This window comes from Taeniopygia guttata, chromosome 6, assembly GCF_048771995.1.
Source record: "Taeniopygia guttata chromosome 6, bTaeGut7.mat, whole genome shotgun sequence".
Classification (NCBI taxonomy): Eukaryota; Metazoa; Chordata; class Aves; order Passeriformes; family Estrildidae; genus Taeniopygia; species Taeniopygia guttata.
Window position 1 is genome coordinate 3,831,143 of NC_133031.1, and position 20,580 is coordinate 3,851,722.

Consider the following 20,580-nt stretch of genomic DNA (forward strand, 5'->3'; position numbering starts at 1 on the left):
AATTTCTCTTTAGGATTTCAGTCACTGAAAGAAAAAAAAAAATAATGTCCAAACCCAGCCACATTAAAAGTGTAATTAATCACAATTTTTATTGAATTCAAAACCACTAGTACTGCTTTTTCTATAGGGAGATGTCCTTCCAGTACCTGAAGGGAGAAAGATGGAAAGGAACTATTTACAAGGGATGGAGGGACAGGACACAGGGAATGGCTTCCCAGTGCCAGAGGGCAGGGATGGATGGGATTTTGGGAATTAGGAATTGTTCCCTGGCAGGGTGGGCAGGCCCTGGCACAGGGTGCCCAGAGCAGCTGTGGCTGCCCCTGGATCCTGGCAGTGCCCAAGGCCAGGCTGGATGGGGCTTGGAGCAGCCTGGGATGGTGGAAGGTGGATGGGCTTTAAGGTCCCTTCCCACCCAAAACATTCTGGGATCCTAATTCTGGTGTTTTTCACCACAGATCTGTTGGATCTCTTTCTGATCCTCCTTGATTGTTTTAAGCGTAACAGTGTCAGAACTGAGACAGCAACAATGAGCTTTGTGTCAGTGATGAAGACACAAAAAATCCCCAAAACAAAAAAAACAAAAAAAAAAAAAAAAACCCCAAAAAACAACAAAAAAACCCAAACGAAACAAAACAAACAAGCAAAAACACCAAAACAAACAAACAAAACAAAAAAGGAAAGAAAAAACCAAACCAAAACAAACAAAAAAAAAATTTAAAAAAAAGGAAAAAGAAGGAAAGCAAGTGGAAAAAGAAAGGCAATGCAGTGCCAGCCAGGAATAGCATGAAGGCTCCTCTCCCCACCCTGTCTCTGCTCCAGTTCAAAGCAGAACATTTTAATCAACTATATGCACATGGTCCAAACAGCACTAAAAAAAAAAAAAAAGTATCAAGTACAACCAGCATCTCTAGGGATGCTTCTTCATGATGTCAAGGATTTCCCGGTACAAAACTTCGGTGGCATCGAGGCCCAGCAGGAAATCCATGTGGTTCCAGTGGGGGATCAGCTTGTGGTGGACCAGGTTCCTGAGCTGGGGCAGGAGGATGGCGGTGTCCCGGGGGTCGGCCAGGCAGTCCCGGCCCCCGTTCCAGATGGCCGTGGGCACCTCCATGTGCTGCACGTCGTAGAACGGAGCCCCGACCTGAGAGAGGGAAAAGGGGTTCACAGAGAGGGGATGGAAAAGGGGATTCATAAAGTGGGGGTGGGAAAGGGGCTTCATAAAGTGGGGATGGGAAAGGGGCTTCATAAAGTGGAGAGGGAAAAGGGGCTTCATAAAGTGGAGAGGGAAAAGAGCCTACAAAATTTGGAGATGGAAAAGGGGATTCACAAAGAGCAGAGGGAAAAGGGGCTTCATAAAATGGAGAGGGAAAAGGGGCTTCATAAAATGGAGAGGGAAAAGTGGTTTCACAAAGAGCAGAGAGAAAAGGGGCTTCACAAGGAGCAGATGGAAAAGAGGCTACAAAAATTGGAGATGGAAAAGGGGATTCACAAAGAGCAGAGGGAAAAGGAGCTTCATAAAATGGAGAGGGAAAAGGGGCTTCATAAAGTGGAGAGGGAAAAGAGCCTACACAAATTGGAGATGGAAAAGGGGCTTCACAAAGAGCAGAGGGAAAAGGGGATTCACAAAGAGCAGAGAGAAAAGGGGCTTCACAAAGAGCAGATGGAAAAAAGGCTACAAAAATTGGAAAAGGGGATTCACAAAGAGCAGAGGGAAAAGGGGCTTCACAAGGAGGAGAGTGAAAAGTGACTTCAAAGGAGGAGATGGAAGAGAGGCTACAAAAATTGGAGATGGAAAAAGGGATTCACAAAGAGCAGAGGGAAAAGGAGCTTCATAAAGTGGAGAGGGAAAAGTGGCTTCACAAAGAGCAGAGGGAAAAGGGCACAAAAAGGAGATGGAAAAGGAGCTTCAAAAAGAGCAGATGGAAAAGGGGCTTCATAAAGTGGAGAGGGAAAAGGGGCTTCAGAAAAAGCAGATGGAATAGGGGCTTCACAAGGAGGAGAGTGAAAAGTGGCTTCAAAGGAGGAGATGGAAAAGGGGCTTCACAGAAAGGAGATGGAAAAGGGGCTTCACAAAGAAGAGATGGAAAACGGGCTTCACAAGGAGCAGATGAAAAAGTGGCTTTGCAAGGAGGAGATGGAAAAGTGGCTACAAAAATTGGAGATGGAAAAGGGGTTTCACAAATTGGAGAGGGAAAAGGGGCTTCACAAATTGGAGAGGGAAAAGGGGCTTCAGAATGTGGAGAGGGAAAAGGGACTTCACAAAGAAGAGATGGGAAAGGGGCTTCACAAAGAGGAGATGTTGCTGGACTGCAACAAATTGTGCACCGTTGCTACTCTTTGGGAATGGGGGGAAATGAAAACTGGAACTCCTATTTCTTGAAAGGAAAAGAACTTCAGTAGAGATGCAGCATAGCTTTACGTGCTACGATGTAGTGAGTTAATTTAATTAAAATTGATTAGAGAATTCATTCTGCCCAGCTAGAAATTCTAGTTCTGATTCTACAAATGGTTAGGATAAGGAGGCAGAACTTTGGCTGCCCTGATTTGGTGCTGTTGGATCATCCTGACCTCCACAAATCCCTCCCAGCCAGCCCTGCTGGGCTTTGTGGTGACACTTCACCAGCACTTCCTTCAGTGACAGCAGGGAGGTGTTTGGGAGCAAGGTTTTGAAATCAAAACGTTTTTGGAGGGTTTGTCTCAGCTTCACACCCTGAGGACTTGCCATGAGGTGATCAACAACATCTCTCATTACCTGCAGTGTAATTAATCCAGTTGAGAAGCACACTGCCTTCTGAATGATTTTTTTTTTTTGTTTAAGGAAGAAAGAAGCTTTTTTTTTTTTTTTTTCTGTTCCAGGGCTTAACCACTATTTCAGAGAAGAAATTTTTCCTAATATTCAGTCTGGTGTTATTTGAGACCATTTCCCCTTATCCTATGGAAAAAGGAAAGCCTCTAATTTAAAGCGTTTTATTCCATTTACAAGGCATTTGCAAAACAGAGTTGAGAATGGAAAATGCTGTTGTTCCAAGCAGAGATCCTGAATTCCAGCTTGTGAAGGGAGAAATACATGAAGGGGAGACCCAGCAGGCATGCATGGGAAGAGAAGAGGGAAAGGGAAGGCCACTGCAAGACCTCACCTGTCTGTAGTGAAGGCTGTTGTACATGTGCCCCCCGTCAAATGCTCTCAGTGCCCCACCATGGACTCCCTGCAGCAAATTCAGACATGCAGTGCTCTGAGTGAAATCACAGCTCTCTGGGGATGCAGTCAACCCTCAAAAGTCAACCCTCAAAAGTCAGTTTTAATCACTGAACTGGCAGGATTTTTCAAGAGTGTCTCACAGGTCTGGCCCTAGGCCCAGCACAAGTAATTCTTGTCGTGATTTTGGACAAATGGGCAAATGGTTTATGTTTATAATGTTTGTGGATAACACTAGGATGGGAAGAAATTAAAATGGTCTGGAAAATGGGTTTAGAACTCTAAATATTCCTTGTGGGATGGAGAGTTGGCCTGAAATGGCACAACCAAAGATGGAAGGAGCCTCTGAGCATCTCTTGTCTAACTGGAACAGGACTATCAGCAATACCAGGTCAGGGTGGCTTGATCCCTTCACTGGGCAGCAGCATTTCAGGAAATGGAGTGTGTGTTCTTGCTGCAAACCCCACAAAGTGCTTCTGGGGTCCCTGAGCAGGAATTCCACACAGGGAAGAAGCTGTGCCCTGAGCACAGACTGTGGCATACACCTCACAGAAGGTACACAGACTGAGTCTGCAATCTACAGAAAAATGTGCAGATTGTTAGCTTGGGGAAGAGAAAAGGAATGCAGCAGAACACAACTTCAGTGTCAAAGGGCTCTGGTGGTGTTCTCAAGCCCACAAGGGGAAGGAGGAGAAATAATCAGCTTTATTGGTAATAAGCTTAACTGGCTGCTGTCCAGATGCACCTCTGCCACAGTCTGACCACTAATGGCACTTGGGCTGCAGGGCAAGAGTGAAGCTGGTTTGAAATAAGAGCCCTGCTGTGGATGCAGGGTCCTCAGCTCCACAGGTTCCTCCTGACAGACCCACTCCTTTGGGGCTGCTCAGCTCCAAAATCTGCCGAGCGTTTTGGGGAGGGGTGAAAACAAAACCAGCAGAGATCTGGCAAAGGTCTGTCTCACAGCAAGCAGCGCAGCAAGGGACAAGGGACACTCTGCTGGGCACAGGAGGGGCTGGGGAGGTTTACCTGCAGCCAGTGGATGATGTTTTGGACCGAGGACCCAGCTGGGATGTGTCCCATGTACACGTCGAATCGGCTCTGCAAGAACATGAGCACATTTCACATCTCACAGCATTCACTTGGCTCTGCAAAACAGGGCATTGCCAAGGCTTTGGCCTTCAGAAGGGCCCTCTGCAGATTCATTCCCACCTACCATGTTTGTGTTCTTCCAGTTAAACCCGAAAACCGTAGCCAAGATGTGCTTGCAGACCTTGGAGCAGACACAGAACCTGGAGAGGATGTGCTCCCCCAGGGCAGTGTGGGGTAGGAACTCCTTGGTGCCAAACAGCTCCTGTAAAATTCCAGATCTCCTCACCAAATAGGAAATCTGGTCATGCTTTTCCCCAGAGCACCACCACTTTACATCTTCTATTTTATCCCCACGTTAAGGTTGCCCATAGTGAAGCCTCTCTTGCATCCTGTTAAATGCTTTGTTTCTTATGGAAATGATCTCTTACATTCATTAATGATCTTGTGTTAAATGGTAGGGCTCAATTCACAGCCTCTGCATCACTTTTATTCATCAACGTTTTGGATCTAATTCTGCCAGAACATTTTGGGAAGTGAATTCAGGACAGGACTGAAAGGTTCTGTAATGAGATGTGTTTTTCTTCATTATGAAAACAGACAGAGCACAGAGCTCCCCTCTCTGTAAATGACCTGAAATACTCCATAGATAATTTCACAATTGCTATGAAAACCATTTTGGCTGTGCAGAACACAGTGCAGACCAACCTTAATGCCAGAGTCAGAAAAGAATGAGAGTTTTGTAAACGGGCTCCGAGAAAATATCACCGTGGTCACAGGTGAAAGAGCAAGGAACACCTTGATTTTCTGAGCCAGCTGGGGCATAGTGGAAAAGGCTATAAAACCTAGGGGGGGTAAAACAGCAGAAAAAAAAAATGGTTTAGTCTTTCAAAACACTCATGCACATAGTTTAATTTCAATGAGTAATTTTACAAATCTGAGAGGGGATGTAGACTTCTCGTGCTGTCATCAGAAGGACCCACTCACCTATAGTGGTGCCTTGGGAATGGCCAATATAATAGAGCTGTTTCTGTCCTGTTTTCTGCTCGATAAAGCTGATCATGGCTGGGAGATCATATCTAGCCATCTCATCAAAGCTGCAGGAGGAAGAGCAGACATCCTGCTGAGAGGGGCAGCAGCTGCCCCTGCGCAGCCATCACCAGCAAACAAACCACAAAACCAGCAGGGAGGGCAGGGCCAGCCCACAAATTTCTTCATCCTACTGAGTTTTCACATGGGGTTTACACTCAAAATAAGTTGGATGAGCTGCTTCTGAGACCCTGAAACCCATTTACCTGAAAGCCCAGAATTCATCCTGTGTGGTAGTCAGCACCTGGTGTCTCCTGGACCAGGTGTTCCCTCTGCTGTTCCCGATCCAGACGTCGTAGCCAGCATCTGCCAGGATGAAGCCCAGGCTGTTGTTGGCCAAGTTGGTGAGCCAGGTGCTGCCTTCTGCAAGGAGGCCATGCTGCAGAAGTGCCACGGGTCTCACACCTGCAAGACAGGCAGCATGGTGACTCTCCTTATTTTTGATGCTGTTTGTCACCTTTTGAGACTGTTCATGAAGTGTTATCCCCATGGCAGCCAAAATCTGTGGAGGTTTGTGTCGGTGTTACTCTAGATTTCATTTAAAAATGCACCATTATCTTGGACTTTATCCCCAAAATCTCTGGGGGTGTTGGCAGAACTTGGGCTGCCCAGGGAGCTCTGCAGGCAAACATGGAGGAGCTTGGGGATGTGATAGGAAAAATGCAATTTTCATGGATCTAAATCCTCCTCACAGGACAACAGGATCCCCTGGAGGCTCCTCAGGGAGTACCAAACCACTCTGCTGATCCATCAAATGGCTGCAGGAGCACATTTTGGGAGCCAGGCTCTGGAGAGAACCCAAGGTGTGTCACCAGGGATTGCAGCCAAACATTCAGTGCTCAGGGGTCCATGGAGGGTGAGGAAACACCCCTGGCAAGGGATCAGCCTTTCTGACAAATTCTTATTTATCAAAACTGATGCCAAGCCACAGGGAGCTTTGAAAACCCTCTTGCACAAGTCCTGGTACCCCAGTGAATGGTTCAAGGCATGTGTGTGTCCTGCATGGCATCAGTTTTACCTTGGCACCCAGTGTTTTCTCTCCCGTGAGGAATTCTGTTCAGCTGAAGGATGTAACCATCTTCTGTCACCACATCATACTCCTCGCTGGGGTATCCCCAGAACGAGATCATTTCACTCTGCAACAAGAAGAAAGCCAATAATTGTTGCAGTAAGGTAGAAAAATCATAGAGAAAGGCTTCATGAAAATCAAGCCTGCTCTCCTGGAATCAGTGGCTGGCCTTGTCAAAGCCAGCACTTTGCAAGTTCCATATGAAAGCAATCCTGGTGTGAGCAGTTAGTTAACATAACAATCTATTCCTAGGAAAAAACAACCAACCAGAACGTGTATAAACTGGTTTTGCACTGTTAGATAGAAAAATGAAAACAATCTCTCACAAACAACTTCCTTGCACGTACACACTGAGAGTTTGAGTGACCAATAACAACTTGTTAATAGCCAATAAAGTAATTGGCAAGAAAGCTACTGACCAATTGGAGTCACACAGGAGGTTTGTAAAACTGTATAAAAAGGAATTATGTAATAAAGAATGGGCTTTTCTCTCCGTGAAGAAAATGGAGTCCCGTGTGATTTATTCCCATAAATAATAACATTTTCAAGGCTCCGGCAAGGAAATCCCTGAATGTGATATTTCACTGTAATTATTTAATGATGGCTGTTTGCTGGACACTTCCCACCTCCTTTCCAATGCCATCATACTTACAATGTTCATGCCTGCCTCTGGATTCTTAGGAGATGGGGAATTCAAGAAGCATTCCCCGGATGCCATCCCGCAGAACACCACGGACAGCAGAGCCAGAGCCAGCCACATCCTCGCTGTGCCTGGAACAGCACACCCACAGAGTCAGTGCCAGGGAAAGCAGGGCAAGGAGAGATGAGGGCAGGGAAACACCCCAGGTAGGACTCAGCCTCAGCCTGGTGGCCTGGATGACCACTTAAGAGCCTTAATGCACACGGGGTGGCTCAGGGAACACATCTCAGCAGGGATGTTTCCAGGGAGGTGGGGGCAGACGTTCAGGAATCCCTGTCAGAGGTGAGGGACAACCCTTGGGGTGCTGTACAAACCACTGGGGACTGCAAGAGGTTAAAATCACAGAATCACAGAATGGTTTGGGCTGGGAGGGACCTTAAAGCCTCTCTCATTCCAACCCCCTGAGGTTGCTCAGACCTCCACTGAGCCATTCCAATACACAGAGGACGTAGGGTGTTGCTTGTCCTATCTGTGCCCATGCTCCAGTCTCTCTTCCACGAAAGGGACAGCTCTGTCCCATCACCCTGCTGTTTGCATCACCTCTTGACACCACTGCCCAAACCTCCCCAGGAGGGAGAGGGAGGATGAATAAGATCCAGCACTGCCTTCCCTTCCTAAATAGAAATAAAATCACGAGAAGAAAATCTCTAACTGCTTGCCCTTCTCCTTGAGCATGGTGTAAAAGACAAGATTTGATTACATTGAATTCAGAAAAGGACATTTTGATGTGCAGATCTATATGTAGAATGGGGAGAGGCATATCTTCCAGCAGATCTAGACATGCCTTAGTGATACTGGGTTTAACACAGCTTAAAAAACCCCTCACTCAATGTGCTGGAGAGTGCAGCAGCCACAGGAGGTGGGGGAGGCCGATGGGAACAGCAGGTTTTGCACACAGCTATGAGCAGGAGGCAATCAGGTTTTGCACACAGCTATGGGCAGGAGGCACCACAGACAGGTACTGAGAGGTCTGGGCAGGACTGCTGCCTCCAACAACTCTAACATTGGACACCACAAGAAAAACTGGGCTGGACAAGCCTCTAGAACCGACCCAGCAAATCAGGTTTTGATCCCCTGTTCTGAGGCAAGCATGGGCTGGAAGTGCCATTCACAGGCACGTTTAGACCCGGCTCCAGCCATGCTTTTCCCACACTCACCTGTCCAGGCTCCAGCCATGCTTTTCCCACACTCACCTGTGCAGAAGGGAAGGCAGCCAGCCCAGCTGAGAGGTGGCACAGCTTCTGCAGGAGGAGACAGGGACCTGCCAGCCCCTGGAGAGGATGGGCAGTGCAGGGAAGAGATGCCCAGCCTGGAGGAGATGGAGATGTGGCACAGGGCAGTGCCAGAGGATGGGTTCTCACCCCTGGTTGGTGCATGGAGCAATGCTCTGCACCCCTCTGGAGACAGCCCTATTTGAACTGGCTGCAGGGTGGGGTGGCAAGTGTAAACACCCTGGGATACAGGACATATAAATTGTTAGGTAACACAACAGTTTAGAAAGTGCAATTGCCCAGAATTTGTTTGTGGAGGCTGGTTAAATATTGTTTAGGCAGAGTCAAATGACTGTGGATGTTTGGAGGTGATTTCCATTGATAAAGTGGTTTAATTGGTACTGCTGAAGAAAGTTTCCAGATTCCCATTTCAATGGTGGTTTTATTTATTTATTACAACAGACATAATTAAGTTATTGCAAGGAAAGATCAAGATCTAAAGTGGACTTCCCATAGCTGTTGTTTAGAAATGATGATGTTTCTTGTTATACAAAGATGCCACGTGTGAGATGGAGATTAAATCCCAGGCAACGGACTGAAAACATCTGTACTGGGTCAGGCTGGATGGAGTTCCCTTTCCTCATAGCACAGGGATGGGACCCAGCCAAGTTGCCGTAGCAACACTGTGTACCTTGTCTATCCCTCGACCCAGTTTTTCACTTTTGCTCTTCCAGTTCCCTCCACCTGCCCCACTTTGGGGTGGGGGGTGGAGCTGTGCCAGCCCACCACGACATCCTTATTCTTCACACCCTTACAGGAAGGTATGAGGAGTACCTAAGAGCCTTATCCTACAAGTGTCCTGCCAACAGGGAGAATTATGCCTCTCCATCACCCGTGCCAGGGCTGAGGCTGCCTCCTGCCCTTCCTTCCTAGATTGTTTTGATGTGGAAATTGCAGTGAAAGGTCAGTAGGGAAAGGTGTCTTCTGTCAGCCTGGAATGGGCCTGAGATGTGTCCAAGGCATGCACCTAGATTTGTCAGTTTGTCCCACTTCTCTAAGCTAGAATGGGAGTTTGTAATTTAGAGGTTTGGAGGTGAAGGGTGACTTTGTTTTTGGGGCACTGAAGCTGCACTGCACAGAGTAAGACATCGGTTCCATGTTCTGTTTCCTCACCTTCTGAGGAAAGAGAACATGGAAATCTACACTCCAGGGAAAGGGCAGAGCAGCTCTGGTCACACATCTGGAGGCACTGGAAGGGGCAAGGCGAAGGCTGCACCCCAAAGAGTCCTGTTGCACTTGGAGAGCAGGACATGGCCATGGGTCTTACAAGATGCTCCAGCCTGCCGAGGGTCATGTGCAGCTCCTGCTGAAGCACCACCACTGCAGGGACTGAATGGGATTGGTGCCTCAGGGTTTAGCTTTTATATATTTCAGATTCTGTGCTGCTTTAGTGTGCAGGTCTGAGCTCCACATTAAGGCACGGTGAGCTCTCTTCACAGAGTAGGGAGACAAAACAATTCCTTCTCCAGTTGGGGACCAAGGACAAATGATCCAAATCTCAGGCCCAAGAGCACAAATTACGTGGGCTGAAGAGAGAAAAACAAGAAGGATGGGACTTCATAAGCTAAAGCCATAATTGGACAATTGACTCCAATATGCAAACGGAGCAGAACTGATCAAAGTGAGAGCCCCAGTGACCAGTTGTGCATTTTTTGTGGCCATTTAGGTTGTGCTGCCCAAGGTGGATCCATTGAGGCCTCTTACTAAATCCCTTGATTCTTTAGCTCCATCTAGTCTCTGTTCTAGGTCAGCCTTCACAAGGCATCAGGATCAAGAGAGTCCTTTGAATTTCACTGCATGGCCAGACCCAGCAAACTCAGCTCCATCCACATCCCGCTGCAGGGTCACCAACAGCTCTGTGGGTCATCTTCACATCCCTCTCACCAGGCATTCCAGACTGGATGTAGGATGCAGATGTCACCTCTCTTGACAGGGGTGACAACAGCCAGGTGGCTCCTTGCCCTCTCCTGTGGCTCAGGCTGGGGCTCTCCATCCTTGCAGGGAGAGCACATTGTTGGCTCGCGTCCAGTTTGTGGCCTGCCACCCTTCCCAGTTCCTTTCCAGTAAGGCTGTTGTGCCACAGCTCCTAATCTGTGTCCCCGTGCCCTGCCCTCATCCAGGGCCACCTGACACCAGCACATACTTCAGGTAGGTGTTTAGCCTGAAAGCAGGAGCATGCCACACATCCAAGGGTTCTCACCCAGCTCCTGCAGCCCTCTCTTGCACCACTCCTGCTTCCATTTTCTGGCAGTCCCCCCGTGTCCATCAGGTGAGCACAGAGCTTTTTCCATTGCAGTGGAAACTTCAGCACTACCCATCATGCTCAAGTTTAATCAGATTTTCTGTAAAATTACTGCCAGGGATTCTGTCTTGACTCTTGGTGTTCCTCTTTTGGCCTCAACTCTTTAATTGTAGTAATGTCTTAATACTCTTCTACATCTAATAGGGGTTAGAAAGCTTTCAAAGGAGATGATGGTGAAGGTCTGGAGGGTCACACAGGGGCTGGCTGAGGTCACTTGGTTTGTTCAGCTGGAGCAGAGCACACTGAGGTCAGACCTCCCTGGGGGCTGCAGCTCCTGCCCAGGGCAGCCCTGAGCTCTGTTCTCTGGGACAGGACAGGACCCAGGGAATGGGCAGAGCCCCGAGGCTGCCAGAGCTCCACACAGGGTGGGATTGTTGGGGTGCCTGTGCAGGGCCAGGAGTTGGATGGATGAGCCCCGTGGGTCCTTCCAGCTCGGGATATTCCATGGTTCTATCACTCTGTGACTGCTTTCCTGCCTGCTCCTACATGTGAGAGACTCTGCTGAGCTGGCAGTGACAATCCAGGTGACCACTCAGAGCCATCAACCATTCCCAAGCACATGTCCCACACAGAACCATTTGGTGGCCACATATTTATGAGGTTTGAGAAATCTCCTTTTCACAAAGACACAAGAAATGGTGGTGACAAACGGTGGTGACAATCTCCTGCCCATCAAGGCAGAAGTACAACCCCAAGGGTCCTCTGGGAAACAGCAGAACCTGGAGGGAGGGATCCACAGCAGGCAGGGAATAGGACAAGCTGCCAACTCTGCAGGAGGTGCTGAGGAGGGGACAAAACCTCCTGAGGCTTCTTTTGGGGGCAACGGTGTCAAGAAGAGAAAACCTCCCACCAAGTGGGAATCCACAGCTGTAAACTCTCACATGTTGGACGGTCAGTTATACAGTAAATCTTTTTTTCTTTCTTAAAAAAACTGCCAGACCAATCATGTGTCCTCCTCCACGACGGCCCCACAACACACGGGAAGGGGAGACAGGGGCTCCCACCTCTCTCCAGGAAGAGCCTGTTGAACAACACCTGCCCTGAGGTCAGCTCGGAGCTCCCTTTGGAGAGGAGCATCACCACACCTGCATCACCACAGCTGCCCATGCCTCGGGCACAAGCAGCTCTGCCAAAGTGTGCCAAGTGTTCTGGCATCCCCCATGCCACAACGATCCTATCACAAGTCTTCTGGAACATCTTCTCTCACCCACGCAGCTGGGTAAGGGTAGCAACCCAAATCCTTCCTGCAGCTGCCCACTCTCAGGGCTCTGAGGACTGGAAGTTGTTTTCCTGGGGCAGAGCATTGCACGCCGGGTCACCACCCCTCTGCACTATCTGCTCCGGGTCCCACTTTGCTCACCTCCAGCCGTGGCTCCTTGCACAACAGCAGCCAGGTGTTGGAGAGGATCCAGCAGCACCTTCTGGAAGCTGTCACACCCCCACAGCTCCAGCTGGGCAGGGTTTGATACGGCAGTGGCTGATGGAAAGGGTGGGTCACACCCAGCTCTGGACCACTGGCAGGCGTGTGTGACACAGGGGAGTGTGACACGGATGTGTGTGACACAGGGGAGTGTGACATGGGTGTGTGACACAGGGGTGTGTGACACAGGTGTATGTGACACGGATGTGTGTGACACAGGGGTGTGTGACACGGGTGTGTGACAAAAGGGTGTGTGTGACACAGGGGAGTGTGACACAGGTGTGTGTGACACAGGGGAGTGTGACATAGGTGTGTGTGACACAGGTGTATGTGACACGGATGTGTGTGACACGGGTGTGTGACACAGGGGTGTATGTGTGACACAGGGGGGTGTGACACAGGGGTGTCTGTGTGTATAAGGGTGTGTGACACAGGTGTGTGTGACACAGGTATGTGTGACACAGGGGAGTGTGACACAGGGGTGTGTCACACAGGGGTGTATGTGTGACATGGGTGTGTAACACAGGGGTGTGTGTGTGACACAGGGGTGTGTGTGACACACGGATGTGTGTGACACAGGGGTGTGTGTAACACAGGGGTGTGTGTGTGTATAGGTATATGTGACACGGGTGTGTGTATGTGTGTGTATAGATGTGTGCACCGGGCAGGCTTGCACATACAGGTGCATGTGTGTGTGTGTACAGGTGTGCACATACAGGTGCGTGTGTGTGTGTGTACAGGTGTGCACATACAGGTGTGTGCCCAGCCCAGGTGTGCCCGTACAGAGGTGTGTGCCCAGGTGTGTGCCCAGCCCAGGTGTGCCCGTACAGAGGTGTGTGCCCAGGTGTGTGCCCAGGTGTGTGCCCAGCACAGATGTGCCTGTACAGAGGTGTGTGCCCAGCTGTGTGCCCAGCCCAGGTGTGCCCGTACAGAGGTGTGTGCCCAGGTGTGTGCCCGGCACAGGTGTGCCTGTACAGAGGTGTGTGCCCAGGTGTGTGCCCAGCCCAGGTGTGCCTGTACAGAGGTGTGTGCCCAGGTGTGTGCCCGGCACAGATGTGCCCGTACAGAGGTGTGTGCCCAGGTGTGTGCCCAGGTGTGTGCCCAGGTGTGTGCCCAGCCCAGGTGTGTCCGCGGGTTCCCGCGCGCTGGCACACAGGTGGGCGTGGCCTTCCCCGCCCCGCCCATGGGCGTGGCCAATCCGGGATTGCGCAGGAGGCCCCGCCCACAGAGGGGGCGTGCCCGGGGCGTGCCTGGGGCGTGTCCGGGGCGTGTCCGGGGCGTGTCCGAAGCGTGTCCGGGGCGTGTCCGGGGCGTGTCCGGGGCGTGTCGGTGTCGCTGCCGGTGCCGTGCCGGTGTCCGGCGGCCATGGCGCGGGTGCTGGTGGTGGGCGCGGGGCTGACGGGCGCGGCGGGCGCGGCGCTGCTGCGCGGGGCCCCGCGGGGACGAGTGTCCGTCTGGGACAAGGCGCGGGGCGCAGGTGGGTCCGGTACGGCGGGGTGGTGGGGCAAACCGGGGCCTGGGCCTGGCGTGTGGCGGTTGTCGTGTGTGGTGTCACCAGTGGTGTGCTGTGTCGCGCAGGGGGCCGCATGAGCACGACCCGCGCCGACCGCGGCAGCGCCGACCTGGGCGCGCAGTTCGTCACCTGCGAGCCGGAGATGGCGGGGCCGCGGCTCAGGTGAGACACATCCCGCCCCTTTCCCGCCCAATCCCGCCCCTTTCCCGCCCAATCCCGCCCCTTTCCCGCCCAATCCCACCCTATTCCCCCCCCATCCCACCCCTTTCCCACCCTATTCCCCCCCATCCCACCCCTTTCCCACCCTATTCCCACCCCCCATCCCACCCCTTTCCCACCCTATTCCCCCCCCATCCCACCCCTTTCCCACCTATTCCCCCCCAATCCCGCCCCAATCCCGCCCTATTCCCTCCCCCATCCCACCCCTTTCCCACCCTATTCCCTCCCCCATCCCGCCCCTTTCCCACCCTATTCCCGCCCAATCCCGCCCCTTTCCCACCCTATATCCCCCCATCCCACCCGTTTCCCACCCCATCCCACCCTCATCCCACCCCCATCCCACCCTATTCCCCCCCCATCCCACCCCTTTCCCACCCCTTTCCCACCCTATTCCCCCCCCATCCCACCCCTTTCCCACCCTATTCCCCCCCAATCCCGCCCCAATCCCGCCCCAATGCCCCCCATCCCGCCCCAATGCCCCCCCCCATCCCGCCCCCATCCCGCCCCAATCCCTCCCCGATCCCGCCCCAATGCCCGCCCCCATCCCGCCCCCATCCCGCCCTATCCCTTCGGTCCGCCCCCATCCCGCTGATCCCGCCCCTCCCGCGGGTCGGGAGGGTTTGGTGGCCCGGCGTGGGGACACGGAGGGACCCCGCGGGTCGGGAGGGTTTGGTGGCCCGGCGTGGGGACACGGAGGGACCCCGCGAGTGGGCTCCACGCCGCACAGGTGCTCTGCTTTAACACCCCCGCAGCTGCTCACTCGTTGCCCCGCCAGCGGAATTTGGGGCGGGAGTGGAGGGGTGAAAGGTGGGAAACGCGTGGGTTGGGATGAAAGGAGCGGGGGTAGATCACCTGTGCCTTGGGGAAGGGAGCAGAGGTGTAAAATACAAAATTTGCGCGGAGAGCAGCGAAAAGGCAGGTGCGTTTCAGGCAGCTGGAATATTCCTGCAGTTCTCAGTGGCTGTGGAGTTCGTGTTGGTGGTCAGAGCTTTTGGGAACTGCTGTACATTCCTCTGCCTCCGGGTCACGCCACTGATAGTTCCATCACAGGTAGCAGAACAGATCCAATGCAAGGGAGTTTGTTCTTTTATTGCCGCATCTGTGCGTAACCCGCCGTGAAGTGCAGCCTGATAAAATTTCCAAAGTCAGGCTGGTCTTAACTCTGTGGGAAACGGAGCGAGTTTTCATGTGTCTTTTCGTGTATTCAGCTGTGTTCCCTGTGTATTTCTTCCTTTCTAGCTTCTACGAGGAGCTTGTCACTCAGGGCATCCTGAAGCCACTGACCGCTCCTGTGGAAGGAATGGTGGTGAGAGACGGCTCCCGCAATTACGTGGCACCCCAGGGCATCTCCTCGGTTGTCAAGTACTTTTTACAGCAGTCAGGTAATGCCTTCGGATGCCTTCGTGTGAAGAGAAAGGTTTTAATGGCTGTGTTTTCGGCGGTGCCTTTGAATGATCTTTCCAATTTAAATCCCTGATGAGGATGTTTACTGTTCCTTGTTGGTTTATGTACCTCTGGAAGTCGCTTGGGTGGATAAACGTTGAGCTGTGTGAATTTCCAAGTCCTGCAGGTGTAAAAGTCTTTATACAAATAGAACATCTGCTGTGTAACTGGGGGCAGGGGGGTGAGCTACACCTTGGGTTTTGGAGAAAAGATGTGAGCATGCTGCGAGTCCTTTGGAAAATAAATTTAAACTTTCTAACTACTACCTAAGGTGTCATATAGCACAGCCACTGTACAGTTTAGTGACTAATTTAACCCTGTTTAGAAAAGTTTGAGCCATGAGAGTAGTCAAGCTTTGGTCCTTCAGTGCAATTGTTTTTTCTTTTGAATCAGATGATATTTTAAACCCCGATCTTGTAAATAGCCATATTCCTGCCCTCTGGCAGTGGGAAGCCATTCCCCCTTGTCCTCCTGACATTCCATCCCTTGTAAATAACTCTCTCTGCATTTTCCCTGTGGAATTCCCTGCTATATGTATTTAGCTGCTGCTTTTCCCACGCAGGTGCAGACGTGTCCTATGAGCAGCACGTAACTCACATCTCCCTGCGGGATGGGAGGTGGGAAGTCTCCAGGAAAGCTGGGCCCCCGGAACAGTTTGATGTGGTAATTCTCACCATGCCTGTCCCACAGATTCTCCAGCTGCAGGGGGACATTGTGAACAGTAAGTTCGGCCATCAAGATCGCAGGTGTCAAATTTAAAATTACGTTTGAGCATCTTGTGAAGCAAAAAATATCACTCAGCAGTCTGAGCTGCTTAATTATTCCATCAGGACAGGATGGAACAATGATAAGAGGTGGGTAATTTCAAGGCCACTTTGACAGCATAAAATATCTAAATGGATGAGTCAGTTTTGAATCAGATCCTTTTTTTTTTTTTTTTTTTTTTTTTTGCTGCCTTCTAAATCAGAGCTTGTCTTTGTGCAGCTTGCAAATAGTTACTGAATTGGACAAATCGTCTTGAGCATTTCTGTAAAGAGAAGGATTTTCATTACAACCTCTGATCTTAAGCTTTGTGCTTAGGTAGGTAAATATTCTGTAAGAACAGGACTTCTCTGCTAGTTGCTGTTTTATGAGGCCTCCCATTTACCCTGGAAAATAATGGTGGGCCTGGCACATCCTGTCCTTACTGTGGTGGTCTGGTTAATAGTGAAAGAAATAAAAATAGGATACAAAATAGCATAGAAAATGAGAAATAAAAAATGGAGTGTTTTTTGAAAGCCTTCTTGAGGTTCTGCTATTCTGCATCTCAAGGCCTTCCCCAGCTGGCACTGATGTCTTTGCAAATTGTTTTTCTTGGGGTAATTAAATCCTTTCTTGTCCAGAAAGCAGGCAGCTCCCCTTCAGAAGGTGTAATTAAAGTGAACAGCTCATTTCACTTCCTCTTGGGAGAGCTGGAGCTGTCAGATGCTTCCCACAACATCCTCTCTCATGTTCTGTGTAACTGCAGGATTGACTTTTATCTGAGGGGATCCAGCAAGTTTTGTCTTCTCCTCCCCTTCCTCCTGTTTCTCTTCCCCTCTCTGGCTGTTCCCTGGGGGAGACCAGCTTCCAGATGTCCATCCAGCTGTTAATTCTGCATCTCAGGCTGCAGGACTGACTCCCCCTGCCCCAGAGCTCCTTGGCTTTGGAGCCATGGGCATCTTCACTGCTGAGCCTTACTCTAGGCTAAGAACTAAGGGGAAGAGCAGGTGAGGAGGGTGTTCCAGAGCCTGAGCAGGGAGCAGTTTCAGCCTCACAGAGGCTCGGGTGCACCATTGTGTGCCCAGATCTCAGCGTGGTTTTGGTTGTGTGTCAGAGAGCCGAGTTTTGCTGGCAGAGAAGGGAGCTTTCCCTGGATTCACCCCGCTTGGGATTTAAGATGCAATTTCCTGACAGCTGCTGAAAGGAATGGGCGTTCTCTCCCCTCCACAGTGACGCTTTTTAGTCATTTGTACGCTCTGGTCTCCCAAATCCAGGGGCAGAAATGCGATTCTTGCAGGAGCCATGTTTGTGCATTGCCAGCAGCGATTCCAGCTGCTCCTGGAAGGAGAGGTTCTGCTCCTGTTGGAAGCTTCCCTCTGGCTGTCACTGCAGGTGACAGGGCTCCTATTGCTGCCCTGCAGATGTGCAGAGCTTGGAGGAAGGGGAGAGCTTCCTCCTGTGTGGCCACCAAAGGGTCAGGTGTGGCCACTCCTCCAGGGTGGGCAAACAGCTTAAAGGGAAGGGGAGAAGGTTTGGGAATATTCCCTGCTGCTCTGGAAGGCTGTTATTCTATTCTGTTATTCTGTTATTTCTGGAGCTAGATGAAAGATGTGCCTGGGCAGTGTTAATCCCAGTGGCTGTTGTGATTTGGGGTGAGAGGTGTTAAAGGAGGGAGTTCTGGATTTCCCTGCTGCTCCGGTGTCACATCCCTGCTTTGCTTCTTCATCAGGTGTCGGAACTCAAAATGTCCCTCAGACATTTTCAGAGGTTCCAGGCCTTGGTCAGAAGCATTTTAGACCCTGGCAAGCAGCTGAAAACAGCTGGGATCTTGAGTTTGAACCATGGAATGAATTACCAACTTTAAAGGTGGAACAAGCAGTCACAGAGGGTTAGATGGTATAGTAAAAGTAGTCACAAATTAGAGGGTAAAATTTTTTAGTATTGTACAGGGGGGTTTTAACACCTGTACAGGGGGGGTTTTACTTTGTACAGGGGGGTCAGGAGTTCTAAGATGGAGGAAAGTGGGCCTAAACCTGTTCTTCCTCCTTCTTCTTCCTTACCTCCATGTTCTTGGTGATGTTGGCATTTTTCTGTTGGTTTAGGCTGGGGACACACTGTTCAACGTAGATGATAGATATTGGCACATTATTGTAAATATAGTACACGTAATTTCTGGTATATAATGTTTGTAACATCCCACTGAGGGCAGAGCCCCACACGCTGCCCTGCAGGACAGAGCTGCGGCAGGGCAGCAGAACATGTTAGAGATAAACAGAATAAACAACCTTGAAACAGCACAGACGAATTATGGCTTCTTCTTTGGCAACGGGGCAGAAAGACAGAGACTTTCTACAATCTCGGAATCACCAATACCACAGATTCCGACAGTCAGGGGCATTTATGAGTTTCAACCTCTGCCACATCCCCCGTGGTCTCCCTCCTCTTGCCCCATCTGAGGCTGCTCCATTTTTGGGGCAGTTTTGCCAGGGGTTGAAGTGCCTGGCTGGGGACCTGTGCCAGGACCCTCTGAGCCACTTGGGTTCATTTGGCTCCCACTTGGAAGCCAGATGAATTTTTAGCTGGGTTGTGGTGAGGTATTGCTGGCATTAATGTGTGGATAAGGCTGCAGGAGAGGAGAAGGAGCAAAGGAACAGCTGGGTGGGGTAGGGGATGCTTTAATCCATTAGTGGGGGTTGGAATTAGCCTTTGACATTTGTGTGTAAAAGAGCTTGACTTGGAGACTTAAATGCTTTGCCAGAGGTGGGAATTTACCCCTCTGGAATTCATCATTTTCCTGTTTGAGGGAAGAGGTTTTTTGCCCCCCATGTGTTTTTATTTTCACTTATTTACATGATATTCAGAAAATTAATATTTTGAAATAATCTCTCAAACTCCACATTCAGTGACAAAGTTGCTGTTTTAATACTTAAACTCAGCAGACTAAACTAGACTGGATAGTTTTCGTGTCCTTTAACCTCTTAGATGAGCCTGAACATGATGTCATTGTGGAGCCTTGTGTGTTTAGGAGGAGACAGAATTAAGTGGCCTTTGGCAACCTAAAATTACCATTTTATATGGGCTGTGTGAGAAATGAATGTTCCAGATTTACTTCTCTTGTGAGAGAAAAGCCAAGTCACAGATTAATGGAGAAGTCAGTGTGTAAACATACCCAATTTTTAAAAATAGATATAAAATAAATAATGTAAAAAAGTTTATGTATATATATATATACATATATATATATAATTCCCTTTAATTTTCAACCTTTTTTCATTCTTTTTACAATTATCATACCCAAACAGATGCTAATTATGCAGTTGCATATTTAGTTGCATATTTAGCAGCAACAGAGCCAGCATGACTTCCAGTAGCTGCTGGATAAAGGGTTAACTCCTTGCAACATGTTTGGAACAACAATAGGTGGCAGCAATCAAATGATGTTTGGGACATTCAGCTTGAATAACTAAATTAAATTCACTGCACTGATTTGGGCTTTATGTATTCTGGGAGTAAATATTGGTGTTGTGCAGAAGATAAAAGGGAAGTGAATAAATGTTTCTGAGGTTTGTTATATTAGTTCAAGGAAAGGAATAAATTTATTTAAAAGTAGGATCTTGGCAAATGAAAGGACAAGATTTTGCAAATTGTTCATTGTCCAACAGTATTTCAAAGGTGCAGGACTGTTACACACGCTGCTGTTGTTAGAAAAATCCTAGATTTATAGCCCAGATTCCATATGATCACTGAGCAATGTAGCTCTTTCCATGTATTTTCAGATCAGTTGGAGAAGCCTTCTTATCAGTTCTGTTTTTTAGTTTAAGGCATTTGGCAACATGGCAATTTAAGGTTGCAGCAATTTGCAGTATTTTTTTTTTTTTTTTTAATTTGTGTGTTCAGAATGTTTTCATTAGGTTGTTTTCCTTGGAATTTCAAATTACAGTTCTGCATGTTTAAGCTGCTAATAAAACGGGATGGCTTGGCTTTTGTTTCCAGCCTGACCTATTTTTTTTTTTCCATCTGTGTGAATGTCCCACATGTTTTAAATAATACAAGCTGATGAGAAGATACAAGTGAAATAGGGCTGTATTTGTGTGGGAGGGCTTTGTAATGTGAGTTGGGAAAGCACAACTCTGATAATTTTTCACGAGTCACAAGTCCTTGCTGAGTGAATGTGTTTATTTTTGGATAGCACGACGATAAATTCGGAATTCTGTGGTTCCAGTTCCAAGCAATCTAAGCAGGGCTTATCCAGCTTGGAGCTCTCATTACCTAACAGATCTGAAATGTCCAGTGTAAACATGTACACTGATTTGTTAGTTGCTTATCAGGGAGCTGAGGCCGCAATGTGGAAATATTTGGGCTTTTTTGGACACATATTTGGAGGAGTTCTGGGTTGTGCTCCTTTTAAAACCTGTCCTTCATGTGGCTGGGGAGCCCCCCCATGCTGCCTGGGGTGGTGGCAGGGGAAGGGGCTGAGGTGAATTTGGGTGATGCTGATTTATTAAAAAATATGGATATTGATCTAGTACTG

The 20,580-nt window shown here is 49.4% G+C and overlaps 2 protein-coding genes and 1 long non-coding RNA gene across 5 annotated transcripts in view; 2 read left to right on the forward strand and 1 right to left on the reverse strand.

The window, feature by feature from the left end:
* Positions 1-907: 907 nt before the first annotated feature.
* LOC115495738 (lipase member K-like) lies at positions 908-13,500 on the reverse strand. The gene is made up of 10 exons (XM_072931411.1): positions 13,356-13,500; positions 7,093-7,211; positions 6,390-6,507; positions 5,578-5,776; positions 5,270-5,379; positions 4,991-5,127; positions 4,410-4,547; positions 4,223-4,294; positions 3,138-3,206; positions 908-1,141 (listed from the first exon to the last, which is right to left on the reverse strand). The coding sequence occupies exons 1-10, from the start codon at positions 13,498-13,500 to the stop codon at positions 908-910; spliced, it is 1,341 nt and encodes a 446-aa protein (XP_072787512.1).
* RNLS (renalase, FAD dependent amine oxidase) overlaps positions 13,432-20,580 on the forward strand; it is a 61,730-nt gene continuing 54,581 nt past the window's right edge. For all 3 annotated transcript variants that reach the window (XM_072930856.1, XM_030275733.4, XM_030275734.4), the window contains exons 1-4: positions 13,432-13,610; positions 13,712-13,808; positions 15,105-15,247; positions 15,871-16,029. In XM_072930856.1, the coding sequence (XP_072786957.1) occupies positions 13,499-13,610; positions 13,712-13,808; positions 15,105-15,247; positions 15,871-16,029 (511 nt within the window). In that variant the 5' untranslated portion in view covers positions 13,432-13,498. The remainder of the gene's footprint in view (positions 13,611-13,711; positions 13,809-15,104; positions 15,248-15,870; positions 16,030-20,580) is intronic.
* On the forward strand, positions 16,176-20,035 carry LOC140684417 (uncharacterized). Its single transcript, XR_012056655.1, has 2 exons — positions 16,176-17,778; positions 18,442-20,035. It is a non-coding gene; the product is annotated as an uncharacterized lncRNA (long non-coding RNA).